This window comes from Apostichopus japonicus, chromosome 13 (assembly GCF_037975245.1).
Source record: "Apostichopus japonicus isolate 1M-3 chromosome 13, ASM3797524v1, whole genome shotgun sequence".
NCBI classification, from domain to species: Eukaryota; Metazoa; Echinodermata; class Holothuroidea; order Aspidochirotida; family Stichopodidae; genus Apostichopus; species Apostichopus japonicus.
Genome location: NC_092573.1, coordinates 11320001 through 11338100, shown reverse-complemented (window position 1 = coordinate 11338100; position 18100 = coordinate 11320001). Strand labels below are relative to the sequence as shown.

The following is an 18100-nucleotide window of genomic DNA, read 5'->3' as shown; positions in this document are numbered from 1 at the left end:
ACTAGGCAGTTTTCCTATAGGTCAAATGAATCATTTCTCTGAAGTCTATAGCAAAACTCTCCCTTGATTTCATAACTCGGCAGTTTTCCTAGGTCCTATTTCTTACCCTTCACATATTCTGATAGGGTATAGGAGGGGTACGCACCCGGCCTTCAACCAGGGGTTGAAATGCTGCAGGTATGTGTGTGTGTGTGTATGTGTGTGTGAGTGTAAGATTTGACATATCTACATGTACGGAATCCTAGTTACATAATGTTAAGAATAAACTGAAGAACAACATTAAAAAGAAACATTGACATGTTTGTTTCATTAACGATAAGTGGATTAGTATGTCAACGTTAAACTTTATTCTATAACTGTTTACATAATCGATAAAGAACGACATAATTGGAAACAACACAACATCACTATATTACTAATTGAGGGCTTTAGTAAAGCATTCACTGCTAATTCCCGAAAAATGACCACTATGAGAAAACATAATTCTTTTTTGTTACACTATTATAAAAAAAAAAAATAGAACATTCAACTAATATTACTTAACTGACGAATCGTTTTATTGTCAAAATCCATTTGTAGCTGTATAAGTTGCGTTAGATGGTTCTCCAAATTCGGGGATAATATTCCATGCCTATTATAATATGTGATTGCATTAACAATCATGACTCCTATAGCAAATGTAAACAGTCGAGGGGGTTCGCCGACCTCTGGTCCGCTCGCACTGGTCAGCTCAGACAACCTCTGCTCAAACAATATCCACGCAAAGTAATTCGAATATATACGCATTTATATTCATAGCCAATCACAATCAACCATTATGAGGGGTTTCTATATGGTCGTATATGTGTAATGGCATAAATCCGCATATTTAAAGATAGATATAACTTTTAGTCTTTATATTTAATTGTCCGAGGGAAAAAAAGACAAAATTGAGTGTTGGTAATGTTTCTACGGCTGCTCAGTGATTTGCAAGATACCCACCTTTGAACATGCTATATAAATGCTCGGAATGCTCATTTAAGGCTATATTGCAGCAATCCTATAAGCGCAGGCCTAAATGTTAACGGTTATCCATTGCTTTATTAATTCTAATAACTCGCAAAGAAGATAAAAAACTGAATTATTTTAACTTAATATTAAGAACAGAACACCCTTGGGAGACATTCAAAAAGTTTTGGTTTCCTTGACAACCTTGAAATACTTTGTAAAAAATGTCATTTGATATAGCATTTTTCTGATTTAGTTTTGTGTTGATGTTATCTGAGGAACTGACCTAATGTTTTAGACTATGTAGTCCAGTCATTTTAATTGATGAGCCTCATCTGTTTATTATTATTATTACGTTTCACAAGAATTAAGAAATGTTATATATAAATACAATTTGTACTGTTTACAACGGTTTTAATTGTTCTACAACAAATCAAATAAACGTTGTGCTGAAAGTCATTTGTGTATTATATCGAAGATCTTATCTTTTTTAATTCATATTATTACATAACCTCGTAATAATTCGAATATCTGTGTGTATGAAATCTAATTTATTTCTTGCTTTAAATGTTTAAAGTCTTCTTGCAACTTTGCCCTAATATGGTCTCCATTTCATTCCTACAACTCAATCAGGCTTACCTTCTGTTCTTGCCTGCAAACAACAAGCATATTTATATGTGAAAAAAAAAAAATTAACTAAGACAAACCCCGTTGCCATGCATCCTACAATTATCTTAAAAATATTACAATAATTACAAAATATATTGTCGTGATGTAGAACGTATTGAAGAAAAACAACAACCAGATATAGCAAACAAATACTTATACATTGTTGTAACATCTTTTGGGAGGGACGGAGGGGGGGGGGGTGTCGAATGACACGGGTTACTATAACCTACATTATCTATCATTTCTCATTTGAGCTGGAGGCAAACCTGTCATCCTATTAACGTTCAATCAGGGAAGAAGCTCAACATCAGGAAATTAATCCCTCGGGATGTTATCTTAATTTTCTAATTTACAACGACCATGAAAGACGTGCTGATCGAGTCGCTATACGGGAAGCAAATTGTAAGATTAAGTATTAAGTGTAAGACTGAAAACTATGTTGACATAGGACTAACAGAAATACAAACAGGTGTGTTAAATCACGTTTCTGACAGTTTGTCTTATCTTCTGCTCGATATGAAAAACGATAATGGAGGACTGAAACATAATAATCATTGTTGGGCTTACATGACAGAGTTCTTTGTGATAAACATTTCCCCTCCTCCTCCTCTTAATGTATGTACATGTATGTATGTATGTTTGTATGTATGTATGTATTTTAGATCCTCCTGCATGTAGGAACTCGCGAAGAAGCCATCATTGGCATATAAAAGCCGCAAGCTGACCGAAGTCAGTCTCTTAGATTCATATTTTAACGTCCATGATTATGAATTGTCAATTGTCAACAACTCTGTAACTGGACGACATACAATAATCTTGGAGTGACTCGAACTCGGGACCTTATGATTGAAAGGCACCGGCGTTAACCACTGAGCTAACACTCCTACAGCTAACACTGATCTAACACTCCCTAAATGTCTTACTTATGTATGTTGGGAGGGATATCCCAGTTTAAAAGTCGTGTCTTGTGGGCTATGGGATTTGTTAATCTGTGATGTCATAGAGCCACTAGGATTATTTTAAAAGCGTTTTAGTTTCTCTTTTGTCTTTCTTTTCATATTTTCAAGGTCAAATGCTTGTCAAATACAGTGTTGTCATTGAAACCAATGTCATGATTAGGTCATGGTAAGGAGCTAAATATTTTAGAGTCAGCATTTGCGAAAAATATCCAATACAGAATACAGACATTGACAATAAAAGTATGTATATATATTAAAAAAATATATGTATATATATATATATATATATATATATATATATATATATATATATATATATATATATATATATTTTAAATGAAGAAAAACAATATGAAGCTGAATGACATTAGGCACTTTTATACTTGATCAAGTCTTTAGTCTAGTGTAGGGGAAAGCACTAACACTGTGATATCTAAATAATTGGAATTACGATTTCCTTAGCTTCAATCATGTTTGAGGACGTTGTTTTATTACAGTTGTCTTCATAACGGAGACCACTTATGATGATAGGGTTTGCGACTTCATTATGGTGCCGTCACGTCAAAATGTTTAGGGCCTAAGCTCTTTTTCTTTAAAGTTTGCATCAATTCATCAATTCGTTGCAAATCATTGAATTGGCGGGATTTTTTTTTACAAATGATCAATTTATCCTTTGCTGCAAATTATTGACATGATGACATTCATGATGCAAGCGTAATTTAATATTTCGTTGTTGATAAATGTTGAATTGACAAGATTTTAAAGCGATCAAATTAATCATATTGCTACGAATTGTGGGCAATGATTACTTTTCTGAGCGGAATTCATCATCATTTTGGTGCAAAAATGTTACATTGGTGGAAAGATATTACACGATCAATTGATCATTTTGCTGCAAGCTGCCAAAATTGATGCCTTTTGATAAATATTCATTTCGTCATTGTGCAGCAAAATGTTAACCTCAGTACTTATTCGATTTAAGTATAACTTGTCATTTTTGATACAAACTGTTACAATATTAAATAAAACAATTAATCATTTGTTGAAAATTACTACAATATTTATAAAAATTAGATCTTCATATTTGCGGAAGCTTGATGATATTTTGTTAGGAATAAACAAATGTCAGACAATAGTCTATTGTTGACTAAAATATCTTTGATCTATTCATAATGATAATTAAAACATGGACAAATGAACACAAATGAAATTATTCACTGAAATTATTCCCTTGAAACTGACGGCATGTGCTCTAATTTTTGAGATTCCTCTGTACTCCCTGCCAGAGACATTTATTTATTATTCATTTACAGCTTTGTCTGAAATGTCAGTTATAACTTACTTGATAAGTTGGGTTAGCTATATAGACCTTTCTCGCTACCGACTTTAGGAATAGATGTTTTGTGCTTGGAAGCTGACGGGAGATCTCTGTTGTTTGTACAGGCCGGAGTAGAGGGTTGGGGGTGGGGGGGGGGGTGGGGGGGGGTGGGGGGTGGGTTGGCTACACAGAAGACACAGAACCTTGCATCTAGCATACTATCAAAGTTCATGCCCAGTCGTTAATACAGGCAACTCCGACCGCGGACGTGAGGAAGAATTCAAGACACAATTATCTAATATTTTACTGCTCGACGGTAGAACGCCTGAGAATATCATATTTTAAGGATAATTTTATTATAAAGAATTTGATATGATTTCATATGTAATAGTCCAGGGGAAAAAAACGTTGTTCCTTGTAGTTATACAGATATTCAAGAGATATGCAACTTCAAAATATGCTTAATCTCTGGAATGGTCCAGAATTAAGGCTAAAATTATGATGACGTTGCCACCTCAGGACGGGCCTAAATGTATATGTTGATAAATTCGACTAACTCAACCAAAGTATGTGTTCCTTTCACTCATGCATTTAAACAACATGACACACCCCTTGCATGTGCGACATCACCCGATACACACAGAGAACACAGTTACTACTGTAATTCTTAAAGTTTTGTACCACAGTAAAAACTGGATCGTGCTATAATTCGGTAGCATGTGCTATTAGGATTACAGTAAGAACTGAGGATATGTGTAATTCCAACAAATCCAGTTGTTTTGGGATTGATTGGGATTACACATATCCTCAGTTCTTACTGTAAACCTAATAGCACATGTATGCTACCGATTTATCAGATTTCTCAGCACCATCCAGTATATACTGCGGTACAAAACTTTAAGATTGACAGTAGTTACTGTAATCTCTGTGTGAATCGGCTGGCGATATTCAAAACCAGTCATGAAAAAAAAAAAAAAATCCTAATATGGTCAGTCACGGTACTCAAAGACTACAGATTTATATTTTAATGACAAAATATTGCAAATATGTTGCCACCTGTCAAAATGAGGTGACAAAGGTCATTGGTCGTACACTATCAAGGGAACAAACAGATGGACATAACGTCATGTCTGGCTTGAATAAATAACGAACATGGTAGTAGGCTATAGTTTATAATACTCTCAGTGGTATATATGATATAAACACAGTATAGGGTTACAATGGTAACCCACATACCTGGAATGTCAAAGGAAGGACGACGGGGAACTCAACGCTGAACGTACGTGCAGCTGGTATAAGACCTGTTTGGGCGGGGGAGTGATAACTATAGGTGCCATTACTGGAGATATTCAGGACCCAATCACCACATATCTTTTTTATATCAGAAAACATCCAGTAAATTTGACGTGTGGCAGTACTACCCGGTAAGTATATTTCAAACATTATATAGATGCATCACTTTAACGTGAAAGTTCTTTGATATCTTGGTTTTGTTGTTGTTGTTGCCAGCTGGTTTAAGCATTTTATACAATAGCATCAGTCACAAGATACTACACAGAGATAACCTATATACACCCTTGTAGTGGCTGGATATGATCTCTGTCGGTCTCGATGAATAAGACTTGCATATCCCATGAGAAGAGGACTAATCTGCTTGTTGATACATCATTCATTCGTCAAGTCTAAAGGGACCAAGTATCCTTTTTGTATAGTAAACACATCCCTGGTATGAGATAGAGAGACCACGGTTAACCTGTGCTAAGAGCCTTGTACTCACAAGGGCGTAGGAACCGGGGGGCTGGGGGCGCCAGCCACCCCAGTGAAAAATATGGGGGCGGGAGTATCATTCCGCCCCCCGCTTCGCAAGTCAGGAAACCCCTTTTTCATTTCAAAATGAGAAAAAATCTCATTTGGAGCACCAAATTGCATCTAAGTCCAGGTGAAAATGCAAAATTATTTACAAAATGGAGTGGGTGTTGAAGTGTGCTATATTGCACCAAATTGCATCTGAGGCCACCTGGAAATGCAAAAACACCCCCTCCCCTTAGACCCCTCCCCCAGGCCGGCCATCAGTTTTCAGCCCCCACCCCACTCAAAAGTACCTTCATACGCCACTGTGTACTCATCACTGTAGTCGTATCCATACCAAGGAGAATTCTTCGTGTATTCGTACCCATGCTATTGTACTCGTGTCTCTATGCTTTATTGAACTGATAAGTATCGGAATACATACATTGCAAATATTGTTAACCAATGCTGACGTGGTAGCCATGTAGGTCAGGGACGTGTTAGTGAGAACTATAGGATATCTAATGAAAGAGATTCTCTTTAAAGCTAAATTGTTTCCGCCAAGATTACCGGTCTTTTGGGTTTTTTTCAACTGTATAATCCCAAAATATAGGACCATATAGGAAGGTGACATGTATAATTACTATAGACAGTGCCCTTAACTGTTAAGAGTTCGTCGTCTGCCAAACGTACGTATAGGCTAGACTGGTATAAGGCACGAAGGTACTGGTACTATGCAGTCGTAAACTCAACTGACGGTACGGGCCTGAGCTTCATTTGTATAGGCTACATGTATTTACATACTGGGAATAAGGTATCGTATAGGGAGCTCTAGAAACCTTCACCAAACTAATTCAGGTATAGGCCTACACATTTGGCGTTGAAATAGTTGCATGGGTACACTTGAGCTTTCGTGGCTGTGAATTTGTATATGCTGCTCGTATTTAAAGCACTTTAGTTACCTACACTCGGTCTTATTCTCATTTGGCCTAGCCTATACTAATAATCGAGGCATTTCGGAAATCTAGTATGAGCATACACTGAGGGGCCTACGTGTTCTTACTAACACATCCCTCGGTGAATGCACCCAATAGGCTCAATCGTTGTTTATAATGTTTTCCCCTATTTTATTACAATTGGCAAATTTAGACAGGTTTCATGACTCATTTGTGCAGTGATTATATATATCTGAATAATTAAGCTATAATATTGAGAGAAAAATGTGCACTCTTTAATTCTTCAAAAGAGTGAAACTTCACACTTTGAGTGTGTCCAGGATGTTCATTCTGTCAAGATGTGATCTAGTCTTCTCCTCAGAACGAATTCTAACATATTTAACTTTAACAGAATGAAAGCAATCACTCGTATTAGACCTTAAAATTTACATGAATTCACTTCTTGGATAAAAGTGACTTTCACTACTCCTGATAAGAGTGATAAACTAGAAAACCCTCAAAGAGTAAATTCCCATCACTGTTTGAAATTAAGGGTGTGTGACATCTTTGAGCAGAGAGAGAGAGGTGGAGAGAGAGAAAAAGGTATCGATTTGGGGTCTCGAGCGAGAACACTTGAAAAGGTTATCAGTATTGGTCAGAAAATATGCTAGAATTCTTACAAGAATTGTAACCCATCACGCTCCAAACTTCAAACAAGCATTTGACTTCCACGTTTATAAACATTATTCTTCACTCCTTAGTATTTAATTGTCTGATATTAAGACGCAGCATTGTCTGGAAGTAATTCGGAGATGCAGCGCCATCACGAATGGAAATTAATATTTGAAAACTTCTAGCAATTGTAAGCATGTTAAAAATTGCCAGGTTCTAATACTGATAACCTGTAAAGTAAGCGTTTAATTCTCATTAAGCTTTTAGATAAGACATCTTTCATCCATTTTTAAAACGCACCTCGCTAAACCGTTGAGGGAATTTCCAAAATAAAAGTATAACAATGCGCAACAATGTCGTTTAATCCAAGCAGACGTAAAGGGTACTTGTAAGTTTAATTTCAACGACAACGACAAGGTTTGTTTTATTAAAACCTCTTAGTCTGATCGGTAGCAGCTACGAGATTTAGATTCAATCTTGTCAGGCTTATGCGTTAAATTTGATGAATACCAGACCAAACTTTCTACTCCTTTTTGTTGTCTTTTAAATACATTGATATTTAGAGATATAACATAAAATATGAATTTAGAGGTGGGGATTTAGTTGACAAATTTGACTGATCGAGGGAAGTGTCACATGACGCTTTGCACTTCTCCTGTGTGTAACATATACAATATATCTCGGATGAGTTTGAATCATGCACGTGACCGTCACGTGCCGCCACGTGACTGTTCCTTAATTCAAGAATGATTAACTTTTCAATCCAATCCGAAAAGAAATTCAATCGCCCTCGCAAATTGGATGTTATGTCTTTTATGTTTCATAGGTTTTTATTCGCAAAATATAAAAAGGAAGTTTACAGTGGGGCCTAGGACTTGCTGTTACGCCTTACCTTTCCTTTAACTGGGTGATTTGCTGCCGCAAGACTAAAGATCAGTTGCACGCAAACTGCAGCTTTAAAGCACCTTTAAACATACCTTTAAATTTCAAAGGGTGCGCTTGAATTTCTTCTGGTATGACTTTCTGCTGTGTGACTTCTGCTTGGCCAGTCTAGTGGAACCAAACGTCTCGGATTAAAGGGCATGCACTACGGCAGGGGTTCCCTAACTGGGGTGCATGAACCCCCAGGGGGTGCGTGAGTCCATCCCAGGGGGAAAATCAAAACTAGAGTACTTTTTCTTGAACTACCGTAACATGTGATATATCATATAATTTATTCATAGTAATGTACAACTCTGTCAAACTCTTTTCGCGTTCCATACGCATATGTTGCCATAGTAGTACCGTGCATGTGATAAAAACACAGGAGCATCCGTCTCATCGTGTGTGATGGGTGATCGATGCATGATACAATTCGTGATCTGATCTTGAAGTTTCCAAATAAATATTTGTTCATATCTTGTTTTGTTTTTTCCTATTAAAATATTACACTATGAACTTGATCTTTTACGAAGCACTGTTATGCGTATTATAGTATAATAATGACTCAGATCGTGTCTCGAAAAGTTGGGAGTTCGTGGACAACTCTGACATCCACAGGGGGTTCGTGGGGGGGGGGGGTAAAGTGAGGGAAACCCTACACTACGGACTCAACGTCCCAAGCCCCAACGCATACCATCCAATCAACCCATCATTGAGCAAGTTGTTGAGCTATTGTTTCTTTGTATTTAGGCAGAATTGGCCAAAATGACGACTGAGTTTCCAGTTGATGACTGGGAGGATATTTTCAGCACGGTGACCTCTGACCCACATGATGGTCCTCCTGCATATATTATCGCCTTGAAGAGAACGAACAAAATCATCCTCACATCTTTGCTGGCATTCATCATGGTAGCTATGGGATGCATTGTGACGATCGAAAACTTTAAAGTTGTGGTGAGTTTAGTCGATGATTAAGATAAGCAGGGGGGTAGGAGGGGGTAGGGGGGTAGGGGGTAGGAGGGGAATATTGATTTCACGCAATATATATCGTTTCTCCTGTCTTATGATTGCCTTAATGTGATTTTTATTCATAACCCTTCACCCACAGGTTGTTCTGAAAAGTTTTCCAAATGGTTGCTGACGCGGCTCCGAAAGCCTGTCAGCGGGCACTAGTTGACCTTATTGTGCTTAGACCCATCTGCAAAGATGGCATTCGATTAGACTCCACGTCATTTACAACACCCACCCCTCCACCTTCCTCCATTTTGAGAAGCTAAACTATAGACAACCAATTACATTTCTGTTTTCTCGAGGCGGCACACTTTTACAGCAGTTTCATCAACGAGCTATGAGGCTATTGTTTCACGTACCCCTCCTTCTCTCCTGTACCCTCCTAAACCTATAAATAGGATACCACGTGGGTCTGAAGTACCCCGGGGCTTCAATCTTGCGTTTCTAAACATTCGTCATTATATAGAAGAACTTTCTATTAGTATCAGAATCAATTAAATTGATTAAATTACAACTATGCAATTGCGAAACTCATATTGTTATAAACGAGAAAATAAAGTGTTAGTCTCTTAAAGGTAAAGTATTGAGATGAAACATGGAGTTGAACAGCGCTTCTCGGTGGTTGAAATTTAGATAACATAGTGCAATCACCTAAATCGACTTTTTTTTTCTCGCCAGGTATATAATCCGCCCCTCACTGCAGGGGTGGCTAATATGTTGGTCTCTCACGTCAACTTCAATTTTCCGTGGCATCGGTGTGTTGATTTCATATAGTTGTGAGAGGTCTATAGGACGATGATTTATAGTGAATTCTGAATTTGTATAGCAACTTATCACAGAGAGAGAGGGGTGGGTGAGAGGTGGAGAAAGAGGGGAGATATTTCCGACTTCCCTCCAGGCGATCCATAGTGAGCCCATACCCGTATACACATCATCAGTCTTATATAGTTGTCTCTACTGGTACTCGTTTGCGGACTCGAGTCAGTAGAATAATACTGTTGTGTAAACTTGCGCTCAGAGCTTTGTACTGCATACTCATGTACATATGAGATGTCTATTGTACACGCGTACTCATGCCGTTGTTCTCGTACTATATTTCTGCTGACCTAAGTGCAAATATGATCATTCAATATTCATTTTCCCCATTTCTCCACGTCACGGTTTGCTTCGACCAGCTCCCTCACTGCTTTGCTTCTGCTGAATGGATTTTCAAAATTCCAGTGACAAAAAACAAAACAAAAAACGCAAAGCTTGTTTGGTAACATATTAATAATTGACAAATTGGTTGAACTCTCCCGGAGATATAGGAACATTGTATCTGGATGTTTCAATTCAACAGCCAAAACAATTTGTTGTGATTACTACTACCGTGGAATAATTTGCCGTGGGTGATTTGTATGGAACGCCAAAATGACCATCTTACGATAATACTATCAAGTACATCGTCTTGTACTTTTATAAAATAGTTGTCCTAAGTCGTAGTCTTTTCGGCGTTCCATACTTCTGTACCCAGAAATGAGACACTATTTCGCTATCATCTGCAACTTTTTCTCTTTCGACCTCATTTATGCTTAATATAAAATCAATCATTCTGTTTTTGTTTTTTCTTCATTAAAGTCAATAGTTACCTACGCAAATGTCATGCAAATGTCAAACACCAATCAGGCTATTATCTATTGCTTATTTCTATATCATATTTAACCTACTTCGTGATATTCACACAATACTGGACGCGCGGGGAATTGTGGGATACATGATCACGTATTTCCATTTTAACATATATAAATTCACACCCGATACACACAAATGCAGAGCACACAGTTACTACTGTAAATATTAAAGTTTTGTACCAAAGTAGAAAATGGATCGTGCTATAAATCGGTAGCATATATGCTATTAGGATTACAGTAAGAACTGAGGATATGTGTAATCCCAACAAATCCAGTTGTTGGCATTTCTTGGGATTACACATATCCTCGGCTCAAACTGTAAACCTAATAGCACATGTATGCTACCGATTTATCAGATTTGTCAGCACAATCCAGTTTAGAATGTGGTACAAAGTTTCAGGCGCGGCGGAACGGAAAAATTATTGGGGGGGCTAATGTGTGGAGACTATCTAAGCGGAGCGCCACCATCGGTTGGCGCGGAGCGTACAAGAAAATTTTGTTTTTTTTCAAACCCCCAGATGGCCGGAAACGGCACTTTCCGAGTGTTTTATGCTGCGAATACCTAGCCCTAAAATATGGTTCTCAAGCCTGCAATTTCTCAGATTGCACGTAAAAGTCTGTAAAAACATTGTAATTTGTATATTCGATGGTTTTTTAAGAGAGTAGCTATTACTCGTAGTGTACTCGCAAAGATGTTTTTGAGTGTAGTAAGGGCAGTGGCGGAGCTAGAGTATTGGTCAGGGAGGGCAAGAATGGTCTGTATAGGGGCGCTTTCGACACTATCCAAGCGGAGCGCCACCACAGGTTGGCGCGGAGCGTACAGAATTTTTTTTAGTAAAGATACTCCCTAGATTGCAGGAAAAGACCCTTTCCGGGGCCTTGCTAATTTGCAGATAAACGGAGAATAAATAGGTGTCGTCGCCATTTTGTCGGAAAATTACACCAACAGAATATGACAAATGTCAATAGGTATATGAGAGCGCAATAAAATAGTCAAAAATCGCGAATACGTAAAAAGTAGTGAAAAGCTGAAAAGGGCGCCAGCAGTCCATTTGAGTCCGTCAGGGGGGGGGGCATCCGCCCCCTGACTGTATATATGGACGCTCCGCCACTAAGTAAGGGGATGTTGGAGAACTGGCTGAAATGAGGCAAGTTATTGGCCTAAGACGAAGTTGTGTTACGCTTACCGGTACTCACACTCACTGCTTCCACTTTTCACGGGGCGTGAAGACGCGGTTGGGGTGACAATGTGGTCTATAGCCAGGGGACGGGCCGAGGGTCCCCCAGCAATTACTAAAATTATTACACCTATAGAGTATACGTGTGCATCGGACAGATCGACAAGTATGCATTGAAAAATGGGCAGATGCACGTTTCGGAGCCTTGGTAAATATTGGGGGGGCTTATCATGCATTTGCCCCCTCAACTTTTTTATTGGGGGGGCTGAGCCCCCCCAAGCCCCCCCGGTTCCGCCGCCACTGCAAAGTTTTAAGATTTACAGTAGTTACTGTAATCTCTGTGTGAATCGGCTGTAAATCAACATTAGATAGAGCGATGGAATGAAAACCCATCGGCCTTACTGATCGTAACACTAAAAGTGCTCTTGAATCGAGACTGTGTGTCAAATATATATGACGAGTCCATCGGTAAGGGAATATATACATATAAACATGATCAAAAGTTCAAGAAAACTGATAATGAAAGAATCAACAAAATTTACTCGAGTTTTTTCTAGCTTGCGCATATGCTGTAATACGTGTATAAATATTAATTCTTATAGCTGTACAGACTTTTGAAGTCGAGTCCAAATCTGATTCCTGCATGCTTAGACATCAATGCTAAAATAGCGAAAGCCATCGACATTTTGATGACCGAAGACAGGCCACAAGCCAACCTGTTCATATGCAAAATATTAAACAAGAGAAAATCGAAAGAGAATAGAGAGGCAAACAAAGGACCTGACATGACTTATAAAAAAGGCATAATTTTTACATCCCTTCTTAATTGTCGAAATTTGGATATCGGAACTTTGACAAGTGAATACCATTTTCTTTCAACTTCGTCCTCACAGCTGCGTCGGCCTGTCGGGGCTTTCATTGGCTTCGGTTGTCAATTCGTGATTCTTCCTCTGACTGCGTTCACACTGGCACACATCCTGAATCTGGAAACAGCATTTGCTCTTGGTATGCTAATAACAGCCTCGTCACCAGGGGGTGTGACCTCTAATCTCTACACCTATTGGTCAGATGGTGACGTTTGCTTGAGGTACAGCCCAATAATTAGGTGTACATTAAACACAAACCTTTTTGCATAATTATACATGATGATAAGCTGAATGTGTACGAAATGATTGTAAGTTTTCTTTTTCATATATTTTTTATGTTCTATACCGGAAGTAATTTGGGTATTTTCAGCACTCGAAGCAGTTAACAAAAAACATTCAACATTTTAATTGGAAACATTTTTCACCAGTTTGCAACATTTTAAGAAATCATTATTAAGAGTTAAGAATAGTCAGAACAGTTTGCAATATTTTAAGAATATTAACGTAAAGAATAATCAGATAAGTGATACTCTACCGTAATTATAATCAAGCTAGTAGTGTCTTCTTACATCCCCGACACCCCACACCTTCCCCCACTAACTTCTGGCAACGATAAGGTTTTATCTGTAAATATAATAAAAAAAATTCAACAAACACGCTGAAATCACCTCATGTGTTAACTGATTGCCGAGAATATATGAAATCCGTTGTTTAGTTGCAAAAGGTAAAATCATTTCTAATTTCAACAATTGAGCAATTTGCTGCAAAAAAAGTATAAATTGTTCATTTAACTTTGACGATGTCCTTTTAAACAATTTTCTAATAAAGGAGCTTCAAATTCTGATTATTTCGACAATTTCCAACCGAATGTTAAAATATTAACATGTAAAGTTCACCATTTGCTACAAATGTTAAATTGGTGGTATATTGCAAATTTCTAAAATGAACATGTAACTTTGGCCGAAAAATTGTTGAGTTGCACCCAAAAAAAAATGGCAGTGAATAGTCATTTACAAAATAAATGTTAAATAGTATAAATACAAGGGATAATCAATTCATCATTTTTCTACATATAGTAGAAAATAAAAGTGAGCTTTTCCACACTTTTGCAGAAGTTGCTGGTAGAAGTATGTGAATATTTCAACATGATATTCTTTAACTTTGCAAGAGTTATGGATCACATATAGAGTAAACAGAACAAATCCATCATTATTTATTTATATTTATTCTTTAAAATCTTTCCGGAGAAAAGCTTGCTGAACCTTAACGAATCACATCCTCGCAATGTTGAAAGTAAACACTAAACACAGCGGTGTCTCCAGTGGCGTCACCAGACTTTTCAGTCTGGGGGGCACAGGGGGACCAGCATTTGATGGGGGGCACTTAGGTGGATACGGATCGCCGTCCTGGGGGAGGGGTCTAAGGGGAGGATGGGCTAGATGCAAAATGGTGCCACATTTGATGCTAAGTTCGATCTGAAGATATCTCCAGAAATTGCTATTTTTGAGGTAATGATTTTAACAACGCGCAGAATTTTGCAGAGGATATGAACCACATGCTGTCGATATTATGCGTAACCCTATCAATAGAACCTACAGTTGTTGAATTAATGTGTGCATGACCCCCGACTCCTTTCTTGTCCTTCTCGTTTTCTCCCATTATCTATTAAGATGTAAAAGGTTCCAGCATCGTTATTGGCTCCTATCAGGGATCTCACCATGCAATCCAATGAGCACTGACACATTTAATGTAAATATCGACACCTGTTGTGATTGCGCGGGTTACGACTTCGATACCCGACGGTCAAGGATAAACTTTTTCATATTTTTCGCAGCTCATTTGAAGAAAATACGAATTACTGTGCTTCTTTGTCCTTATAAAAAACCAACTCAGACGATGGGAGTTGAATATAACAAAATATATATATATTTTTTACCAACCCAAATCTCAGATTGGGGGGGGGGGGCACTCGGAAGGCACTAGGTTTTCCGGGGGGGGGGGGGGCACGTGCCCCCCTGCCCCCCCCCCCTTGGCGACGCCACTGGGTGTCTCTCCCACTGCATGTGATATGCATACACAGTCAATGATGAAAAAGATGGCCGTGGCTATTCTTACAACAGTAGTAACAATTATTTTTAAACTATTCTTACAACATCGGCGAATTTCCGAATTTCCGAATATATATATATATATATATATATATATATATATATATATATATATATATATGGCTTGTTTTTTTCTCATTTTAGTATCGTGATGACTACGGTATCAACCACTGCCGCTCTGGGGATGCTACCGTTTAATCTCTGGCTTTACTCTCGGTCGTGGACGGATTCATCCCAGGCAATAATTCCTTACAAAAACATCGTTATTGCGTTAATTTTAATCCTTATACCGGTAGCCTTAGGAATGCTCATTCGATGGAAGTCCGCCAAAATTGCTGGTTTTGTAACCAAGGTAACTATTTTTTTCTTTCAAAGATCCTATATAATTCCTTTTTTGCATTTTTAATTGGAAGCTCGGTCCTTGAAATAATTATCTAAAATATTGAAAGACACAAATATGAGAACAACGTAAATACTGGCGAGTCTGTAATTCTGAAAATAATATGAACTGACCGGATAATATCACGTGGCAGAGTAAATATTACCGTAAGTCCTGTTTTTCCTGTTTATCCGATGCATTTAATTGGCCGAAAAGAAGCATATATAATATCGGTTACATAAATTCCTTGCAGTCTTATCTACTCTCAATGACGTCAAAGTCATATGTAATATACGTAAAATTTAAGTGAATATTAAAAATTAACTGTTCAAAACATAAATTTCAAGAGAAAATGTAAGTTGTTTAAGAATTTAGAACCAGTTCTTACTTTCTGATGTTTTTATTAATTGGAGATGGCACATAAGGGCATGAAAAACATCGGACGTTTTCCATCAGTGGCTCTGGTAGAATTTTGGCCAAGCGGGGGGGGGGGGGGGACGACGTGAAACAAACTATAGTTAGCTCACCGAAAGTAAGACCGAAATTAAAATATCGTAAAAAGTAAGTCGTGATAAAATAATGTTTCCTATGAATTGTTATCATAACACAAAACCTCATTTTGTAGCGAAGTTTTCCGCAGTGCCCTTGTGCACCTCTCCAATAATACAATGTTTAAGACTTGCATTTGGTCTAGTCGTGGGAACTCGCTGGGTCATAATTTAGAGTGTTAGCTCAGTGGTTAACGCCGGTGCCTTTCAATCATAAGGTCCCGAATCGAATCACTCCCAGATTAATGTATGTCGTCCAATTACAGAGTTGTTGACAATTGACAATTCATAATCATGGAAGTTAAATATGAATCTAAGCCTGAGACTGACTTTGGTCAGCTTGCGGCTTTAAATAAGCCAATGAGGCTGCTTCGCGAGTTCCTGCATGGAGCAGGATCTATAATACATACATATCATACAATACATATATAATGCCGATGTCTCTACCGCCCTCTTTATTTTCATGTAGATTGGAAGTATATCTGGTCTCCTTGCGATTGGTATCAATATCATCATCAATGGCGTAGTTAATCCAAAGATGTTCACTTCACCGTGGACATTGTGGTTTGCTGCAGCAGCTCTACCCCTCTGTGGCTACGGCTTAGGATACACCATAGCATGGATCTTACGACAAAACCCGAAGCAATGCCGAACCATATCTTTCGAGACCGGAGCTCAAAACGTAGCTATTGCTTTATCCCTGATCGCCGTGACCTTTGATGGGACACCATTGTTCAACGACCTTATGACTTATCCTTCAATCTTCGGCTTAACTTTAATACTTGAAGCTCTGGGTTTGGTTGCAATGTATCGGATATACTTTAAAAAGTGTCAAAAAGAAAGCGGCGATAATGATGAATACGAAGCAGTAGATATGGACGAAGGAACTGAGGCGTCTAAGAATACACAACACGGAAAACTGGAAAATTTGGACAGTATTGAAAACGTATGAATGGTTAGAATGGACAACAAAAAAGGGACCGCCTGTAGGCAAACAACTTTTAATATCCGTCAACGAATGTGTTAAAAACAGTATATCTCAACATCCGTTATTCTTCATCTACATGTATCTACATATCTATCTATATGATCTATATATATATATATATATATATATATATATATATATATATATATATATATATATATATATCTATATATACTTGAAATTGTAGTGAGTTGGAAACAGTGAAACAACTTCCAGCCTCCACCGGGATTCGAACCCGGGCCTCTCGCTATATGCGGACACCCTAATCGCTAGACTATGAACGCTGATTGTATGTCCAGAGGTTCGAAACCGGTGAGAAATGCCGTAATTCCACTGTAGGCGTTTGTCCCCTGTATCGAACAATACTAATTCTGTTTTGGTGACATATTTGTCTTACTCTAGAGATCAAACATGCATATAAACTTACGTAGCCAAGTATAGACAATAAATCGAAATATAGCATCGATTTATGTTTAGATCAAATATAATTCTTAAATTTATGTGACACATCTGTGTTTGTTTCCTTTTATTTGTTTCACTGACCTTCTCGTCTATATAACTGTTAGGACCATAATATCGTGCTTGAAGGGGGTGACAATTTTCCTTGTTTGAGTGGTCCTCCAGGAGTTTTTCAAAAGACCAATTCATTTGGTGTAAACTGTAGGGAAGCAAGCTTAGACTCCCTATAACAACAACTAATAATACTAATAGTGCCTGAGATTCCCTCATCCCCATCATTTTCTAATTGTTCAAGATAATATCACTTAGAAGTCTCCTTGGCGGACTTGGTACCAGTGACGTTCAGGATATTGATGTCCACAGATATTTATGCAATTGTTATGTGTATATCTGTACTATATATCTCATATATCAAAAAAGATTTCACACAATAACTGCAAAAAGGTGTGTCTTCTGAAAACATCCATCACCATGTTCAAGTCGGATAATATTTTAATTTGACAAGAATATCCCAGTGAGCGTACTAAAATGACATCCTGATTCCACGTTTTAATTCAAAACTTCATATCGATAAACTAGTCCTTTCGTGTGTAGTAAAGTGAACGTGAGGAAAGTCACGCATGGGGGAACACATCACCTTTTCC

General features: G+C 37.9%; 1 protein-coding gene across 2 annotated transcripts; it reads left to right on the top strand.

Annotated features, from left to right (window-relative positions):
• The first annotated feature begins 5196 nt into the window (after positions 1–5196).
• LOC139979062 (ileal sodium/bile acid cotransporter-like) lies at positions 5197–17504 on the top strand. Of its 2 annotated transcripts, none has more exons than XM_071989710.1 (5): positions 5197–5357; positions 9004–9203; positions 13002–13195; positions 15227–15434; positions 16479–17504. In XM_071989710.1, the coding sequence occupies exons 2-5, from the start codon at positions 9015–9017 to the stop codon at positions 16959–16961; spliced, it is 1074 nt and encodes a 357-aa protein (XP_071845811.1). In that variant the 5' UTR covers positions 5197–5357; positions 9004–9014; the 3' UTR covers positions 16962–17504. The 2 variants fall into 2 exon arrangements, with proteins under 2 accessions (XP_071845811.1, XP_071845812.1); XM_071989711.1 differs by lacking the exon at positions 5197–5357 and adding an exon at positions 6447–6535.
• Positions 17505–18100: the final 596 nt, after the last annotated feature.

What these genes read in the sequence shown, in the direction of transcription:
- LOC139979062 (XM_071989710.1), top strand. Translation starts at nt 9,015, where the DNA reads ATGACGACTGAGTTTCCAGTTGATGACTGGGAGGATATTTTCAGCACG. An exon ending in TCGAAAACTTTAAAGTTGTG is followed by an intron (nt 9,204 to 13,001) that starts GTGAGTTTAGTC and finishes TCGTCCTCACAG; the next exon opens with CTGCGTCGGCCTGTCGGGGC. An exon ending in TTGCTGGTTTTGTAACCAAG is followed by an intron (nt 15,435 to 16,478) that starts GTAACTATTTTT and finishes ATTTTCATGTAG; the next exon opens with ATTGGAAGTATATCTGGTCT.